Here is a 17,854-nt window from a genome sequence, read left to right as displayed (position 1 = left end):
CTTAGGCTTTCAATTTTTAACAATATGAATATTTTTATACATTCTTTTGGTGGTTCTGAACACTTGTTTCTGTTTTACATCTGTGACACATTAAGTAAAGGTATTTTATTGTTTCAGTTAAATTTCTTTGATTCTTATGAGGTTGAACATGTCTTTTGTACTCATTAACTATTCAGATTTCCTTGAAGTGTTTTGATCATCTTAATGTTTCCTGTCTTTTTCTCTTTGATTTGGAAAAGTTCCTTGTCTAGATAATTGTCCCTTATATTTCAGACACTGAAGATAATTTCTCTTAGGCTAGCATCTGTTAAGGAATATGGAAGAGGCTCTCAGGATTGTTTTTACGTTTACTTGTCTCCCAAATAATCCTGTCTAACTCACTTAACCTTCTTTTAAGGTACCATTTCAATAGTGTTCTCTTTTTGTGAATATCTTCCAAGTCTTCCTTTTTTGAAAACAAAGGAGTAATTAGGGCTTGACAGTATCTCTACTAAGATTTTTATAACAAAGGCCTGTGTATCACTCTTAAATCTTTTCTTTTTACCAAAAGTTAAGATCTATAACATCTGAGAAATGGGTTGATAATGACTAGAATCCCAGAGAAGTACTCTGGGTGGTATTCCTTCATATACTGGAAACAAGTTGAAGATCCTGTGTACTCTCTTTCTTACTTATCCAGGAGAGAACATAACATGTTCTGAGTCATTCCATTTATTTACAGAATAGAGGGTAGTTTTCTTTCACAGTTGACTGGCTCTTCACCAAGCTCAGTAATCTAGAAGATAATCTCCTCTTGGAAGCTCATAAATTCTTTGTGGAGGGTGGTCAGAAGTATTACATCTCAGCCCAGACATGGCAGACCAAGAGAAACATAAAATCCCGAGTTTCAAAAGGCATATGTCTGCAGTTTCTCACCTGAAGGCTTTCTGGAACACTTCCAACTGTCCAAAAAAAAAAAAAAAAAGTAAAGAAAAGAAAAATGCTGTGATGTAGCAAGGTAGGGAGTGAGATTTTAATAAAGACTGTGATCTCATAATCTCCTCCCTGAGCATTATTTATTTATAAAAAACTGGTATCGTAAGGAATTCTTCCACATTTGCAATCTTGGAAGGAAAGAAAAGGTGTTTACACTAATAGAGAGATGGTTCTGAACTTTTCGTGTATAAGTGGTTCTGATTTGAATGGAATTTTCAGTATTAAATAGAAATCTTTTGTGATTAATTCCCAGTGTCCTGTCTTGGGCCTCAGGACTCTGAATGCGGCAGCTCAAAATGTGAGCCAACACTCTAGTCCTAGAGTTCTTGGTACTTATGGTTCTCACACTTGAGTGTACATCAGTCATTTGGAAGGCCTGCTAAAACAGATTGCTGAGTCCACCTCCCCTCAGAGTTTGCTATTTAATGGGTTTGAAGGAGGGCCCAAAGAATTCATGTTTCTACCAAGTTCACAGATTATGCATCTGCCAGTCAGGATACATTTTGAGAACTACTGCTTTGCAGTGTTTCTAGCTGATCCAAACTGGTTTTATCCTGTCTCTATGGGAAGAAGTTAGAGAGGATACTGTGTATCCTTCATTCTTTCAGAATATTTCACATTGAATGAAATTTAACTTCTGTTTTTATTCATGTATTTTTTAATAGACTAATTAAAATGAAGTGATAGAAAGCATTGAATACTTGTTCCACTCTCAAAAATAGATCTTCAGATTAACAAAGTTTTAAGAAAAATATTATATAGTAGCAAATTTTATAATTTTGGTATATTTGAAAATTTTTGAATCCTATTTCAAGTCTGTGAAAGGTTGCCAACTGTCTCCAAGGAAAAAACTGTCCTTTATTCTGAGACTAAATTGCTTCAGTTTCTTTTGTGAAATTAGTGTGTTAGATTTTTTTAAAGATATTTGAGAGAGATAGAGACAGTGTGTGAGAATGGGAGTGGGGAGGGACAAAGGAAGAGGGAGAGAAAGAATCTCCAGCAAATTTCCTGCTGAGCACAGAGTCCAGTGTAGGGCTTGATCTCAGGACCCCGTGATCATGACCTGTGCTGAAATCCAGAGTCAGACACTCAACCAGCTGAGACACGCAGGCACCCCAAGAGTGTTAGTTTTTTTCTTTTTTTCCCTTTTATTTATTTATTTATTTATTTATTTATTTAATTTTTAAAGATTTTATTTATTTGACAGAGATTACAAGTAGGCAGAAAGGCAGGCAGAGAGAGAGGAAGGGAAGCAGGCTCTCTGCTGAGCAGAGAGCCCGATGTGGAGTTCGATCCCAGGATCCTGAGATCATGACCTGAGCCGAAAGCAGAGGCTTTAACCCACTGAGCCACCCAGGTGCCCCTTTTTCTTTTTTTTTTTAAAGTTCTTAGTTTGCAGCCTTATATTGGTCCTCTTTAAAACTTTTTTTCTTGGTTTATGAAGTTCTTCAAATCACTATTACAGATTAAATGGGTATAGAAATTTTGGAGGTGAAGAAAGGTGAAAGCAAAGAATCCTCTCCCTAAGATAATGTTTTATAGAATCCTTGAGACCTTTTTGTAAAGCCCAGTTGGGAAACTCTCTTGTTGATATTGGTCCAATATTGATAGTTTTTTGAGCTATTCATAGAACAGACATTTAAATGCTTTATTTATTTATTTGTTTGTTTGTTTGTTTGTTTGTTTATTTGACAGACAGAAATCACAAGTAGGCAGAGAGGCAGGCAGAGAGACAGAGGGGGAAGCAGGCTCCCTGCTGAAGCAGAGAGCTCGATGTGGGACTTGATCCCAGGACCCTGGGATCATGATCTGAGCCGAAAGCAGAGACTTTAACTCACTGAGCCACCCAGGTGCCCCTGAATGCTTATCTTATGCCATGTTTTGGGACGATAGCTTTAACCCACTGAGCCACCCAGGTGCCTCCATAATCAAAGTTCTTAAGCCAATCACATGAAGGATATAGCAAACAAATATGATTTAGTGAGAATGTGCTGCTGTAAGGTGCTATAGATTACCTTGGCAGATTTTAGTGTAGTAGGAATGAAGGGCAATATGGTACTGGTTGGGAAGTGAGTAGTAAATGAGGCACTGATGATGGGATGGCTATGAAGGAAGGGATGAAAGTGAATACCTAGAGGTTGAGTGTAGGGTACTGAGGCAGTCATTTGGTTTTTATTTCCAAAAAAGACCTAAGAATGTTTATATCATATGGGGAATTAATCCCTGAAGAGACAAGAGGTTGAAAATAAAGGATAAATAGTCTAAACTCTTGTCAATATGACTCCAATATGGAATAATTAGATTATATAGATTAAGAGATTAGCCTTAGGAAGAAAGGGACCTATTCCACTGAACAGAAGGAAAGACTGTTGCTTCAGACAAATTGGGGCTGTTGCTTCAGACAAATTGGGGATGCTCTTGTCTTCATGTAGAGATGAGGTACTTTGCTGAGGATGGACAGAAATAGGGTAGAGAAGACCCATACTGAGAAATGAGAGTGGCATGAGACTAAGGAGCACATAGAAGGATTATTGGATAGCAGGGAAATTCCGATCAGATCGAGGTTCATGAATTTTGTGGATCAGAAAGATATCTGAGCTTGGAAAGGAAAAAGAAAGGGTTTAGGAGGGGGGTCACTAATGAAAATGAAAGGGATGAGTTGCTTAAGATCTCAGTGTAAGGAGTCAGGGGAAGTTAGGGGTGGTGATATAGGGAGTGTGTGTGTATGTGCATGTGTGTGCACATGTGTGTGCTTAAAGATTTATTTGAGAGAGAGAGCAAGAGCTGGGTGGGGGGCAGAGGGAGAGGGAGAGAAGGGATCTCAAGCAGGCTCTGCGCTGAGCACAAACCCTAGTGTGGGGCTCCCATCTCATGACCCTAAGATCATGACCTGAGGTGCCCCTAGAGTTCAAATCTTTGGAACAACTTTCTTTCTTTCTTTTTTTAAGATTTTATTTATTTACTTGTCAGAGAGAGAGCATGAGCAGGGGGAGGGGCAGAAAGAGAAACAGGCTCCTTGCTGAGCAAGGAGCTGGATGTGGAACTTGATCCCAAGACCTTGGGATCCTAACCTGAGCCGAAGGCAGACTCTAAACTGGCTGAGCCATCCAGGCATCCCTGGATCTGCTTTCTTAATAAACTAGGTCAGGGTTTTGATGAGAAGGAAATAATCTTTAGGTGTAAGTATTATACCTTTGGTCATTGCCTCTTAGTTTCTTGTGGAACATAATGAAGTATTTAAGATAGATATTTATCTTATATATCTTATCTTTATCTTAAATATCTATCTAATTTATTTATCAGGCATTAAATAATAGATAGTTTTTGTGTTTGAGCTAAGTGAAATATCTCAGACTGTTTAAGTCTCTGTTGTCCCAAGTCCCTGCAGAGCTTTGGCTGTAATGCCACCTCCTGAACAAGTTTGGGTAGAGAGGTAAGCTCCTGGCAGAAAATTTTAACCTTCTCTATGAAATTTAATATAGTTAATTAAGTAACACTTTCTACTTAAACAGCTCTTAAACATTATGTTATAAAACTTTTAATGGTCTTTTGAAAATGAAAGAAGTTATTGAAACACTGAATGTTTAATTTTTTTTTTTTCTCAGATTGAAAAATGGAACAATATTAGAAAAAAGAGTGCCTTGGATTTCTGGAAAGTAGGAGTCCAAATGAGGCCTCAGTAAATTAATTATACATAAACAATGTAATGGGCTTTAGTTTTATTTTTCAGAGAGAAACATATAATTGAAAATACCCTTGATTCATTCCTTCAGTATTAAATTAGGCATTTAATCTTAGAGGATTTTGAGTGATGCCATAAAATATGCTGATGTGACCTGCTTAAGTAAAGTGCATGGGAAAGTAGCCATTTGGAATAGATTTCTTAAGAAAAGTTTGAAATTCCTGGACTTGAACTAATTTGTTTTCCATGGATCCCATGAGGATACTTGCAAAACCAGATGATAGGATACAGTTGGATCCTGTGAATGGCACTAGTTTACAGTTAAGTTTTCTGGATATCTTCCATATGTTGCCTTCTTCTTTCTATTTGACCATATATGGATACATAGAAATTCATAGGCCAGAAAAGACCTTTTATAAACAGACTCTTTGAAGTATTTAAAATACAGATCTTAATTTTTTATATCAGTAAACAATTCAGTTAAACTGATTATAAAAACAAAGAAACAAGAATCTTAAAATTTAAGCTGGTATGGTGTGTGATTAGTGTACACCCTATTATTGAAGATAGAAATGGGCTTTACTTACTAATAAGAGAACCAGAAATGGTTTGGGAGTAAAATTGGGAGATGACTCATGTAGAACAATTGTATTTTGCATCAGTTTCTAATATACAGTGCTTTGTCATTTAAAGAATTATTAGGAAAGGGATGGTATGATTACTTTGATATTTCTGCTTTAGTGCCAGTTACCATAAATGAGTAAGCTATTTTTATGGAAGGAGATGGAAGCAAATTCAAGGTATATTGAGATGTTGGAAATTGTCCATTTTTTAAATTGATATTCAATGACAAATAACTCGATTGTCCTTTGACTAGAGGACAACCATATATATAAAATAGGAACTTTGTAAATCATGTGGCATAATATCACTTTTTAAAAAAAAGTTTTGAAAATCTAACACTGGTAAGTTTGATTATTTCCTCATTTTGCCTTTCTCATGTTGTGAGAGTAACCTGGTTTCAGACTAGCTGTATTATCTTAGCTATGTAGTGTGAAACAGTGGTCTTCCAAGTAATACACATCTATTGTTGATACTGAAAATGGCCAGAAAATATTAAGAACCCTATTTATTGATGTTTACTTTTTTAATCTACAGAGAATTAATACTGTGTTAATACTTATTAACAGATTTCCAATTATGTATATTTGGTAGATAAAAATAAATATATTTGGGATGTTCAGAATTTCCACTGGTATTTCACACTAGGACTAAAACAGTATAAAGACCACTGGTCTAAAAGATAAGACCTTTGCCTTTTATTTGTCTAAAAGATTAGAAGCCCTTCCATGGACATGCACGTCCAAATCTTAGGCAGTGTTTTCAGTTTTAACAAGATTTTTTTTAATATTATATTTTTTTAATAACTGTTGGCTGACTTAGACCTGTACTGTCCAATTCAGTGTCACCAGGCCATATGTGTCTATTTAAATTTAAGTTGATTCAAATTAAATAGTTAATTCAGCTTGTAAATTGCTCTAGTCACATTTCAAGGGCTAAGTAGCTGCATGGCAAGTATCTACTGTATTGGATAGTGCAGATACAAAACATTTGCATCATCTCAGAAACTGTCCAACATTATGTTGGACAGTCTTGATGCAGACTTTCTTGCTTAGCAGTCTTAGTTCCTTAGTCTCTTTATGCATTACCTAGCCTCTGTAAAAAATGCCCAAGGAAAATGGAAACTACATCATATTTATAATACCAAAAGGTACACTCAACTATTTCTACCTAGAAATTAGTCACTTTTCCTTTCCAAAACATAAATAGTTGAAGTTGCTTTTCACATATTGGTGATATTTTTCCCTTAAGTCTTATGGTACTTAAGTCATACCATCTTTTGGCAATTAACACTCAACATTTGTGTCTAATTCTTCTCTCTTAAATTAACCTGTCAGTATATGAAGAGCCTCTAGTCTTAGTTAGCCCTTGATATAAATGTACATTGAATGAAAGCTTGTGTTTTTCTGGGGCAATTATTCCCTTTTTCTCTTTGAATCAGTGTTTACTTTATCAGGAACATATGCCCCAAATGAATGAGTTATATGTTCTGATACATAGCTCAGGGTTACCGAAAATCTTAGATTGCTGTTGGCATTATTTAAGTCCAATACCCTTTCTCAAATAGAATATTTTCGCAAATTGTGAAGAGAACTAAAGATTTTAGTCAGAGTTAGTAGGATTTTTTTTTCAGTGCCTTCACGTCCGCTGATTGCCTCTGTCAAATATGCGGTATAATATTTGAGAAGAGAATTGGATCTTAACTATACCATAAGCCCAAGTGTAAATAATTATAGCTATGCTGAAAAAGATTTGGGAATGGTAGTAAGTTAACTTGAGTTACCTTTCCTGGAGGTAGTCCAGGAAAACATTTATTGTAAATGGTACATTAGTTGTACTTGTTTGGTTAATTGCATTTGATTTCTATGAGTTACCAAATCATTCAAACACATTGTTTATATTATTAGATATGCATTTAGATTATATGAGTATTTGAGTATTATATGGCTTTAGTGACTATTACTACTTTCTCAGTTCCTGTTTTTCTTCTTTATGTCAGTTATAAACCATAAACCCGATGTTTATATATGTGCCTTTTTTTCAAGTAACCAGGACTTCTACTATCCACAGTAATTGATTCTAAAGAGAATGTGAGGGTGGGTTTTTGTTTGTAAAAATTTCCAGTTGGTTTTGATTAATGCTCATCCCCTGCCTCTTACTTTGTAGGAAACCACAGGTGTAACGTGTGGTATTAATACCTGTACCAATGACTCTTACAGGTGGAACAATCCAAAGTTTTAATCAAAGAAGGTGGTGTTCAGTTGCTGCTCACAATAGTTGATACCCCAGGATTTGGAGATGCAGTGGATAATAGTAATTGGTAAGAAGGATTATCATCACTGCTTTATACTGCGTTTGGGGTATGGGGTCGTTAGAGTTTTTCTGCTTAAGATTTTTAAACTTCTCATTTTAACAAAAGTTATTTAACTTAAGTCCTATGACTAGAGTTCTTATACTAACTTGGCCACTTACTTGAAAATGTTGCTTATTTTCTCTGAACTGATTTCTATAAAATAGAGATAATACCTGTCATAGAATTATTTTGGAGGCAAATTCCAAAACAACATAGAAACAAGAATTCTCATTATTATAAGGAAGCTAAAACTTTTCATTTTCTAATATAATTTTATCCACTTATTGTATATATTATTTTCTGTCACATCCTAATTTAAACCTGATTTTAAATATTCAGATTTTCCAAGTTACAAGTTTAGAAAACATTCATGACATTCTATTTGGAAATAATACCTTAGTATCTTCTAAACAATATTTAAATTTTTCTTTGAGTACCACATTGTTTTTGAAGTAAATTTCTTTGTCAGCTTTTAAAACACCTAAATAATCATGGACTACTACATCAAAAACTAATGATGTTCTGTATGGTAACTAACATAACATAAAAACAACGACACTGAAATATGTTCATCATGAAGTTTTTGAATTATTTAATCTTTTCATTTGAAATCTAAAACTCTGTACTTACCAATGCAGATAATACGATAATTTTGTTGAGTTTTGACTCTATATAATTAATTATCTTTGATTTGGAAAGTTTAGAAATAATGAATCAAGATTTATTCAATGTGATTAATATTTGTTTCTTAATCAGTATATGTAGAATAATTTGAGATATTTTCCAGTGGTTCGATTAGTTTTGCCTATTTAAAAATAATGATTACTCCACTTTAACAGTCATCAATTGTACATTCATATGTAAATTGAAACTTAATTTTTTTATTTGTCTGGTTTCTCTAGCTGGCAGCCTGTTATTGACTACATTGATAGTAAATTTGAAGACTACCTAAATGCAGAATCTCGAGTGAACAGACGTCAGATGCCTGATAACAGGGTGCAGTGTTGTTTATATTTCATTGCTCCTTCAGGACATGGGTCAGTACCTTGATACTTCTGGTAACTTGCTGTTGCTTATTATTATTGAACATCAGGTACATATTTTAGTAATCTAGATCTCTGTGGAGCACATTTAACTACACGAGTTGTGAAATCCCAAATTCTATATAAAAATGACTTATAAAAAACACTTTTTAAGTTCTAGATAAGCTAATAGTAATTTTATTTCTCAATTTATGCATAAGACTTTTTTTTACCTGCTTTACTATAATATTGAAAGTGTTTCCATCATGGTTTAATGTCTCAGTGTGGCTAGTTTAGCTTCCTTTTGACCTCTTGCCACAAATTGAACTACCAAATAATGGGAAACAGCTATAACAGCTTAGACATATTCTAAGAAACTCTAAAGATGTTTTTACTGTGAGTCTGATAGAAAAGATTACCAGAAAAGTTAAGTAGCTAAGTTCTTATGTGTCATTTATTTCTTTACTAAGTTTCTTTGGCTCTGTTTCACCTTAGCTATCACAATCATATTATTTAAGTTTCATATTATCTGTGCTAACCGTCTACTTACTAGGAGTTTAAATGTAAGTATCTAGACATTCATATGATCTGATTATTTTTTTGTTAGTATGGCCAGTCTCTATTTCTTTTTTTATTGTTTGTACTTCCTCTGTCATTTGAGTAGATACATGTGTCACTGTCAACTGCAGATGTTTGTATTTACTCTTCTTCAGTCCTTTTCTTTGGTTAGATGACTCTGCATAATTCAGCTACCTGATGAGTAGAGCTGCTATCTCTCTACCAAAAGGAACCGGAATATTATGTAACATCAGACTAAATAGCATTACGCCACCTTAGTTTACCCATAGTATAAACCAGTTCCTTCATAACAGTATTTTGTCTTCTATTTTCTGCTGCTTTCTCCACCATTTTCCTAGATAAACTAATGCCCATCATCATTATTATGGTTGAGCAAAAAGTCTTAATTATATAGTTTACCATTTTTGCACTGTCAGATTATGATGGTGCAAATATTTCTTCTTTTGTTTCTAATATTCTTCTGTGGTGCTCTAAGAAGTTTACATATTTAATGTGCAAAATTGACTCATCTACTTAAAAGGCTCAAAAAAAAAAAAAACCCTCAAAAACAAGACACTGTTTATAGCCTTTTATGAGTACCTGCTAGCTTCTTCCTGAATTTATGTACTTTTTTTTTTTTTTTTTAAATCATTTTAGGTTAACTTGTTGGGACTTTTCTTGGAAGCCAATGGAATAAAATCTTAACTGCACTTTAGTCAATAGAAATTTGATGGTTTTTATCCAGTTTTATTATTTTAGATCTTTTGGACTCTCTCCAGTATTTAGTAATTCTCATGAAATCACATTCCTTCCATCCCTAGGGGAAAATATATTTCTTAAAATTGCATGGGAAATAAGATTAAAAAAAATTTTTTTTTTTAATGATTCAAACGGTGTGTGGTAGCTTTGGGCCATTTTTTATTTGTAATGAGAGACAGGGATTCAAAATTTTTATTTTCTAAAGACATGCTTTTGAATAGTTTCTCATCTTAACTACTTTGAGGCATGGAACAAAGTTTTGCCCATTGGTATGTGTTACTGTGGATTAAGTGAAAGAATAAAACATTGAATTTATGTACAGAGTTCCTGATCTTCTGTTCACTATAAATTGAAATTCTAGGCAGTCTAATAATAGTTGAATCTTATCTGGGTAGTCCCTAGATTCCCTTTTATGAGGGGTCCTGTTTTGGAGTAATTATAAATTGGTTCAACATTGTATTTTCAGTGTCCCCCCACCTCACCCCACCCAGTGTCATCCGTAAACACAGGACTGATTTATGACTTCAGAAATTGTTGCTTCCTTTTCTGTTCAGTGCTTGGTAGTAGTTATTAAAATTAAAAACTGACTTGGAACTTGAGTTTTAAAATGGTATACTTACCCTTTTGAATATTGATTGCCATTTAAAAAAATCAGTGTCATTCAGTGAGTTTTGTATAGAAGATTTTTTTCCTTAGAAATATGTGTATGTGTATATATTATAAATATTTTGTCATTTGCCCTATAGTCATTTTATTTTGCTGTAGGCTTTGAGGTTAAATAGTCTTTTCCCTCTAATGTGGGTTTATCTTCTAGAAATTCTAGAAAGAACTTTCCATTGTTTAAAACTAAATTTCTTGGAAAAGATGACCTGAAATAAAACTAAATGGACAGAGGAAAAATTTCAACCAGAATGTAATCTACATGTGAACTAAATGTTTTCTGCTGTTGACATTTTGTAAGCTTCTGAAATTTGTATTCTAATTTAAAAGGGCAGAAGGGTTTTATTGGGGCTTTTATAAAGGTTTTACCCTTTTTTTCCCCCTAAAGTTTAATTTTTAAAATTATTTAAATGTTCTTCGGTCGTGTTTCATATTTAAGAAGTTGACTTTACCCATTTCTTTGTCATGGTTGTTTTTTAGTGTCTTTCTCTTTGAAAGTTGAGATAACATATTCAGCAAGTCCTGCTTTACTTTTAAGTGTAAAACCTTGTTAACTTTGATTTTAATTTTAATATTTTATATTAAATGATCTTAAGATGTCTAAAAATATTAGACTGAATTCTTTTCTGTTACTGGTTTAATGAGGTGGTATTGGGGGTAACTTAAATTTGATGTGAGTATAATCTGGAAAAATCTGTATAATCTACAAAAATTTACAAATCTGAAATTGACTGGGTCATGGCTTTTATATTTAATGTTGTATGTAATGACTGATGAAAAAAAGCAGAACCTAAATTTTTTCAAAGTTGGGTAGGTTCTTTCACTTAGCACTTATGAAGTAAGGGTACTCTTTATAGATAATACAGTGTTATTCCAGTGACAGTTCTTTTCTGTGGTGTTCCTTATTCTCTGAATGCCAATAACACATTTCAAAGGATTCAGGATAAGGAGAATTAGAATAGGAGGTAGGTATCTTCTCCATACCTGCCTTCCTACTCCATATCCCCATCTTTCTGCCAGTCAGCATCACTACCACTAAGAGATATAGTATTATTTATTATTTATTAGTAAAAAGGAATACCTCTTTAGTCTCTGGGTCCCCGACCTCCCATTTACTTACATATATGTATGTGTGGGTATATACAGATATATCCACATACACAATGTGTTTATTTACCTATAGTATTCTAAAAGAACTCTTTATTTTTTATTAGTAAAATTTATCATGAGAGTAGATCTTTATTCCAGTTGTTTTTAAGGTTTGTAAATTAAAGAATACCAGTTTAGAATGATATTTCTATGCAAAATATTCCCATCATCTTCATTTATTTTTGTGGAATATTAATTTTTAGCCTGTACTACATTCTAGATGTGAAGAATTCCTTTGGTTTTCATTTAGAGTTATTCAAGAACATAAGAAAAATCATAGCAGCTTACTCTTTTAGTCAACAAGTATTTGGAAACTTCAGGTGTCAACACTATAATAGCTGTTGGAGATATAGATGAATGAGACAAAGACTTTGCTCTTAAGGATCTGCCAGTGAGAAGATAGGGAAAACAAATGCACAATATATGGCAAATTAAGTGTTGTGACCTCTTAGAAGATGCCTAGTGTTAGGTTGGAGAAAGATTCCCAGAGGAAATGAGAATTTAAACCAAGTCCTAAAGGACCAATAGGAATTAGGCTAGCCAATTAGAAGGGGAATGGGAATGGAGCATGTTTTAGGTAGAGGCAGTAGCCCATGACCTATCAAAGTATGGTGCTTTCAGAGAATCATGAGAGGTTCAAAAAGGCTGGAACATTACAAGTAGGAGATGGCAGAAGATGGTAAAGGATGTTAACAGATGAAGACAGCCAGAAAGGCTATGTCTTCAGAGGCCTTGTAGGCCACACTAGCCAAAGAATCTGGCCTTTGGTAAGGTTTTCAGTCAGGAAAATGACTCATTCAGATTTGGATTTTAGAAAGACCTTTCTGACTGCAGTGTTTACAGTTTGGAGGGAAACTGGGTGCATTCTAGTAATTGTCCGTATCAAAGGTCTCAGTGGCCTGAACCAAAGTAATACATTTATTTGTTCAGCAGGTTTTGGGAAATCTTTGGGAGTGAGAATCAGTGGAGGAAGGAACCCTGGGTTTCAGCCTTGAGTAATTGGATGGATTACTCAAGGCTGGATTACTCATAGTACCATCCTCAAAAATAGCACAGAAGAGGAAGGAAAATTTGGGGTTCAGATGAGCTTTTGATTTTGAGGAGCTAAATTTGGTGTCCAAGTAATATATGCACTGGGTAAGCATGACTCTCCAACATAAGAATGAGATCTGGGCAGGGTGTGAAGATTTGAGACCCATAGAGGATGATAGAGGTCATTGTAGTCAGTGATAAGCATATAAAATTAGAGTAGAGAGAAAAGACGGCCTAGTCTAGAGCACTCTGAGGAAGGTAACTCTTAAGGGACTAACTTACAGAGAAGATCCTTAGACATACCCTAAGGGAAGAGCAGCTTATGAGAGAGTAATGTCAAATGCTGCATAATGAGTAAATATAAGAAGTAATGGTAAACACCACAATATCTATGAGTTATTGATGTTAATTATATTAGCAGCATGACATTATTTGGTGACCTTCTTGAAAGTGTAACAATAAAGTGAAGGCAGCAGCCAGATTGTAATGGATGAAATTGATGGTGAAGAACAGTCTCTTTTGAGCCTTTTCTCTGAGACATAAAGTTGGCAGCAAGAACAGAATGTGGGGTTCAAGGAGGACTATTATTTTTTATTTAAAGACAAAACAGAGATTTCCCAAATTTTGAGTAGTAAGTATAGAGGCTATTCTAGGAAAGCCTGTTAGGAGATTTTCTGGTTTTTCTAATTCCTCTTTAGGGCCCAAACCCTATGATCAGGGTGATCAGGGGCTGGAGTCAAAGCCTTCTTAGACATTCCAATGCTTGTTGAGGTCTTGTTCTACCTAACTGTTGCTGACCCAGTACATCTTCAGAGAATGGTTCTGATAAGTAATTAAAGTAGTTCCAGTGTATTTAATTTAGCACTGGGATTATGAATGATCTATTCCCCCAAATTAATCAATTGTATTAAATATTGTGTATTTCAGACTTAAACCATTGGATATTGAGTTTATGAAGCGTTTGCATGAAAAAGTGAATATCATTCCACTTATTGCCAAAGCAGACACACTTACTCCAGAGGAGTGCCAACAGTTTAAAAAACAGGTGAGAAAAGGAACTTGAATTCTTGGGTTTCTTATACCACTCATGTAATTTGCAGTTTTTGTATTTTCAGTTTAATGTGTTACAATGTATTTCTCTTGCTACTTTACTGTATGGTCATTTGTACTGTATTAAAAATAACTCTTGAAAATAATCTGCCTTAGTTTTCTCCTCAGAGCTCTTATCCGTTACCAATAGTGCCATTATCCTTTGTCAATTTAAATAAGACTCTTTTAGATGTTACTGTTACAACCTCCTCCACCAATCCTCTCCACACCCTTTAGAAATATATCTTTTTAATATTTTATTTGAGAGAGAGAGAGAGAGAGATGTGTGCTTGTTCATGTGTTGGGGGTGGGGAAAAGGGCAGAGGGAGGAGCAGAGGGTCAAGCATACTCTACATTGAGCAGGGAGCACAAGGGGCTTGATTCCAGGGTGCCTGTGAAAATTATCTGGAGAAGTTTTTTAGAATGAGTTATTGGGGGCGCCTGGGTATCAGCTGGTTGAGTGCCCAACTCTTGATTTTGACCCAGGCCATGATCTCAGGGTCATAAGATGGTGTTCTGGGTCAGGCTCTGCATTGGGCGTGGAACCTGCTTAGGATTTCCAACACCACCACCTCCCCCTGCTGCCCAGCTCACTTCCTCACTCTCTCTCTCTAGAAAAAAAGGATATAAAGAGAAAGAAAATCAGTTTTGGACTATATCCTTACCAATAAGTTTTGTAGATGAAGGTGAGGATTTGGCATTTTTAATATACAGTCTCTGACTAAGAACCACTGCTCTTAGATCAAGCCACTAGTGTTTCTTTTTTTTCTCCTAGTCATATATTTGATGCTTCATCATTTATTCTCATGTTTTTCTCTGTATTGATACATATCCCAGTTGTAAAATATGTGTGGTCCTATTTTTCTCTGTGGCAGTTTCACTTTTACCTACTTTGTTTAAGGCCCCTTAATGCTGCAGGGGCCCCCTGCAGTGATGGTTGTGCTGAAATACCCATATAGGCAAGGACCTAGTTCTGGGTATATTGGCCATTGGTTTATTGTGAGTTCATATAGGGTAGGTAGTTGAACATTATTTGGGTGTCTCTGTTCTCTTTAGAATTTGGAGTGATTTGGAATTAGTCTGAAGTTCATTTCTGATGTTACTAATTAGTAGCCTTTCCACCCCCCTGAGTTTTCCTTATTAGCTCTGGAGCTTCTTAATTTCCAGGACGTGTTTTTTCTCTATGTGTTCTTGCCTGATCTTGTATCTGTTACTCCTTAATGTGTGTGTGTGTATGTATACACAAATGGACGTGTGTGTGTGTGTGTGTGTGTGTGTGTGTGTATACAAATGGACATGCAAAGATAGTTTCTTTTCTTTCTCTCTTTTTTTAAAGATTTTATTTATTTATTGACAGAGAGAGATCACAAGTAGGCATAGAAGCAGGCAGAGAGAGGGTAGGGCAGGTGAGGGGGAAAAGCAGGCTCCCTGCTGAGCAGAGAGCCCATTGCAGGGCTCAGTCCCAGGACCCTGGGATCATGACCTGAGCCGAAGGCAGAGGCTTTAACCCAATGAGCCACCCGGGTGCCCCAAGGATATTTTCTGATCAGCATGCCGATTTTTCTTCTGGAGCCGGTGCTGTACTTAGTTTCACTTACCTTTGCCAAATTTACTAAAAATTTAGGTGAGTTGAAGCTATGTTGATTCAGTTGAATAAAACAGTTGGTGAGAGTTCTATTTAGAGAAAGAAGGTCAGTCATTGTAAATAAATAATGTAAAACCATTATAGTAGAAATCAACTGGAGAAAGCTGTTTCTGGAATCTTACATCATTTTTAGAACTCTTTTGGTATTATAACCATATAACTTCAATACTTCTGAAATAATGAGATTTTGGAAATAGTATTTATATATCAGCTTCATAGCTAAAAAAAAGATTAGCATAGTTCTTTGCTTTTAGATTACAGTTTTACATCACTGAAAAATAGTAAAGGAATTGGAGCTGAGGGATCAGGAATTTAAGAAGAATATAATAAAAATAAAGCTAATCTACTAAGTATGTGTGGTGGTCTTTTGTTAATAACTTCCTCTTTCATTTTAGATAATGAAAGAAATCCAAGAACATAAAATTAAAATATATGAATTTCCAGAGACAGATGATGAAGAAGAAAATAAGCTTGTTAAAAAGATAAAGGTAGGTTTATTCCCATATATACACTAAAATGTTTTAGGGCCTTAAAACCACTGAAATACCCACAGAAAAGATTTAAAAAATCAGTTGTTTTAAGTAGTTGGCTTACAAAATGAACTAGGGAGATTATTCATTATTGAATTCAACTTTGCAATTAACTTTGTTGATTGGCTGTTATATGTAATAAGAGGTGTAGAATAGAGAGATGAATAGCATAATCTCTGTTTTATAATCTCTGTCTTTGATTTTCAGTTAACTGGTTTTATATTATGTAATTTTCCTCTTTAAAAAAACGGGTAATGAGAAGGGAGAGGATTTGTTCCTAAGTACTGCTATGCACAATCTTTAAGAGCCAGACAAAAATATGTTTTCTTTTGTCTGTGTATCAAAAAAAGCCAAAACTGGTACCAACATAATTTTCCGTTTTTTAATTTATAGTCATTCCTAAGTACCCTAAAAATGATGTGTTAATTAATGGCATTATCTAAGCAAATAATTATCTTGGAATAATGAAATACATATATCTGACCAATGAAGATTTTCTATGGTTTTATAAAATAGTTACATATTTTATATATTGTTAAATATTTCGGGAAACTACAAGAATTTTGAAAGATCGTACTCTGAGTTAGTCTGGAGGTACACAAATCCAGTCTGCCAGAGCTAGAGTTCCATAGATAAAGTTAGCACATATAATCCCTGCTTCCAAGACTGTTAGGGTTGGTTTGTGATCAGATAGGCAGGCTAGTCACAAGCCTCATGTTTTCCCTCTAACTACCAATGTGTTTTTTACCCTTTCTAACTTTTCAATATGGGACAATTTCTTTTGGAGATGATTTTTTAAACAGCTACTTTGAGAAATGGAGTATATATGCCTTAGTATTCTTAAAATTTCAAAGAAAATACAGTTTTATCCATTGTTTACATTGATGAGATTCATTGTTTACATTGATGAGAATACCATGTGATGACAATTTTAATAATAAATAGTAATTGTGAATGGCTTATAAAAGTAAATACAGAAACTGTCAGGGTAAGGTTTTTTTGGTAATGTGTTGAGTTATATTAACTTCTTTATTCTTGAATTTGTGAGGACTACAGAGATATATTTGAACTTTGTTTTATAGGACCGTTTACCTCTCGCTGTGGTAGGTAGTAATACTATCATTGAAGTTAATGGCAAAAGGGTCAGAGGAAGGCAGTATCCTTGGGGTGTTGCTGAAGGTAAGGTTTTCTTCAGTGAATGGCTTTCTATAAGATCTCACAAAAGTGATCAAAAGTTTGTATTTCACATTGATATATTCTGGATTTCCAGATAGTTCTGAATTCCTTTTCATTTAGCCTCATATGCTCATAAGTACATTCCAGTTTCTCACAGCTTGTGTTTTACTAAGTCAGGCAAGTAAGTATGTGTTAAATCTCAATTGTAATACTTTCCAAGTCACTTGTCAGTATGCTCTGTCCCGTCATTAAATATACTCGTGTTTTCTTGTTTGAAAACATACTTACAGTGCAGAAACTCTTTACCTGGGGCCCAAAAGCTGCTGCCAAGGGATCTAATAAATCTTCTGAAATTGAAAATAATTTTTGGAGAAAACGACTGTCATTTTTATCTGAGTCTCAGATGGGTCTGGGACCCTGAAGAATGAGAACAACTTGCATTTTAAACCAAATCAAAACATACATGATTTCCTTTCTTTGGGATAAAAGTCATCTTTTTTTTGGCGTCACATCTTTATAGTAAAAAAAAAAATTAAGTGTTAAGAGATACTCTACTAATTTTTAAGGCGTTTTAAATACCAGTAAAATCTTAGTTCATAGCAC

General features: G+C 34.5%; 1 protein-coding gene across 3 annotated transcripts in view; it reads left to right on the top strand.

Annotated features, from left to right (window-relative positions):
• The window catches only part of SEPTIN7 (septin 7), a gene marked incomplete at its 5' end in the record, with an annotated part of 108,872 nt that overhangs the window by 68,633 nt on the left and 22,385 nt on the right, over positions 1-17,854 (top strand). For all 3 annotated transcript variants that reach the window (XM_082693173.1, XM_082693175.1, XM_082693174.1), the window contains 5 exons: positions 7,498-7,598; positions 8,534-8,668; positions 13,739-13,856; positions 15,941-16,033; positions 17,158-17,254. In XM_082693173.1, the coding sequence (XP_082549299.1) occupies positions 7,498-7,598; positions 8,534-8,668; positions 13,739-13,856; positions 15,941-16,033; positions 17,158-17,254 (544 nt within the window). The remainder of the gene's footprint in view (positions 1-7,497; positions 7,599-8,533; positions 8,669-13,738; positions 13,857-15,940; positions 16,034-17,157; positions 17,255-17,854) is intronic.

The sequence above is a fragment of the Mustela nivalis genome (genome assembly GCF_964662115.1).
Source record: "Mustela nivalis genome assembly, chromosome: 12".
Lineage (NCBI taxonomy): Eukaryota > Metazoa > Chordata > Mammalia > Carnivora > Mustelidae > Mustela > Mustela nivalis.
The sequence above is the reverse complement of the archived record's forward strand: the minus strand, read 5'-3'. Positions and strand labels throughout refer to the sequence as shown.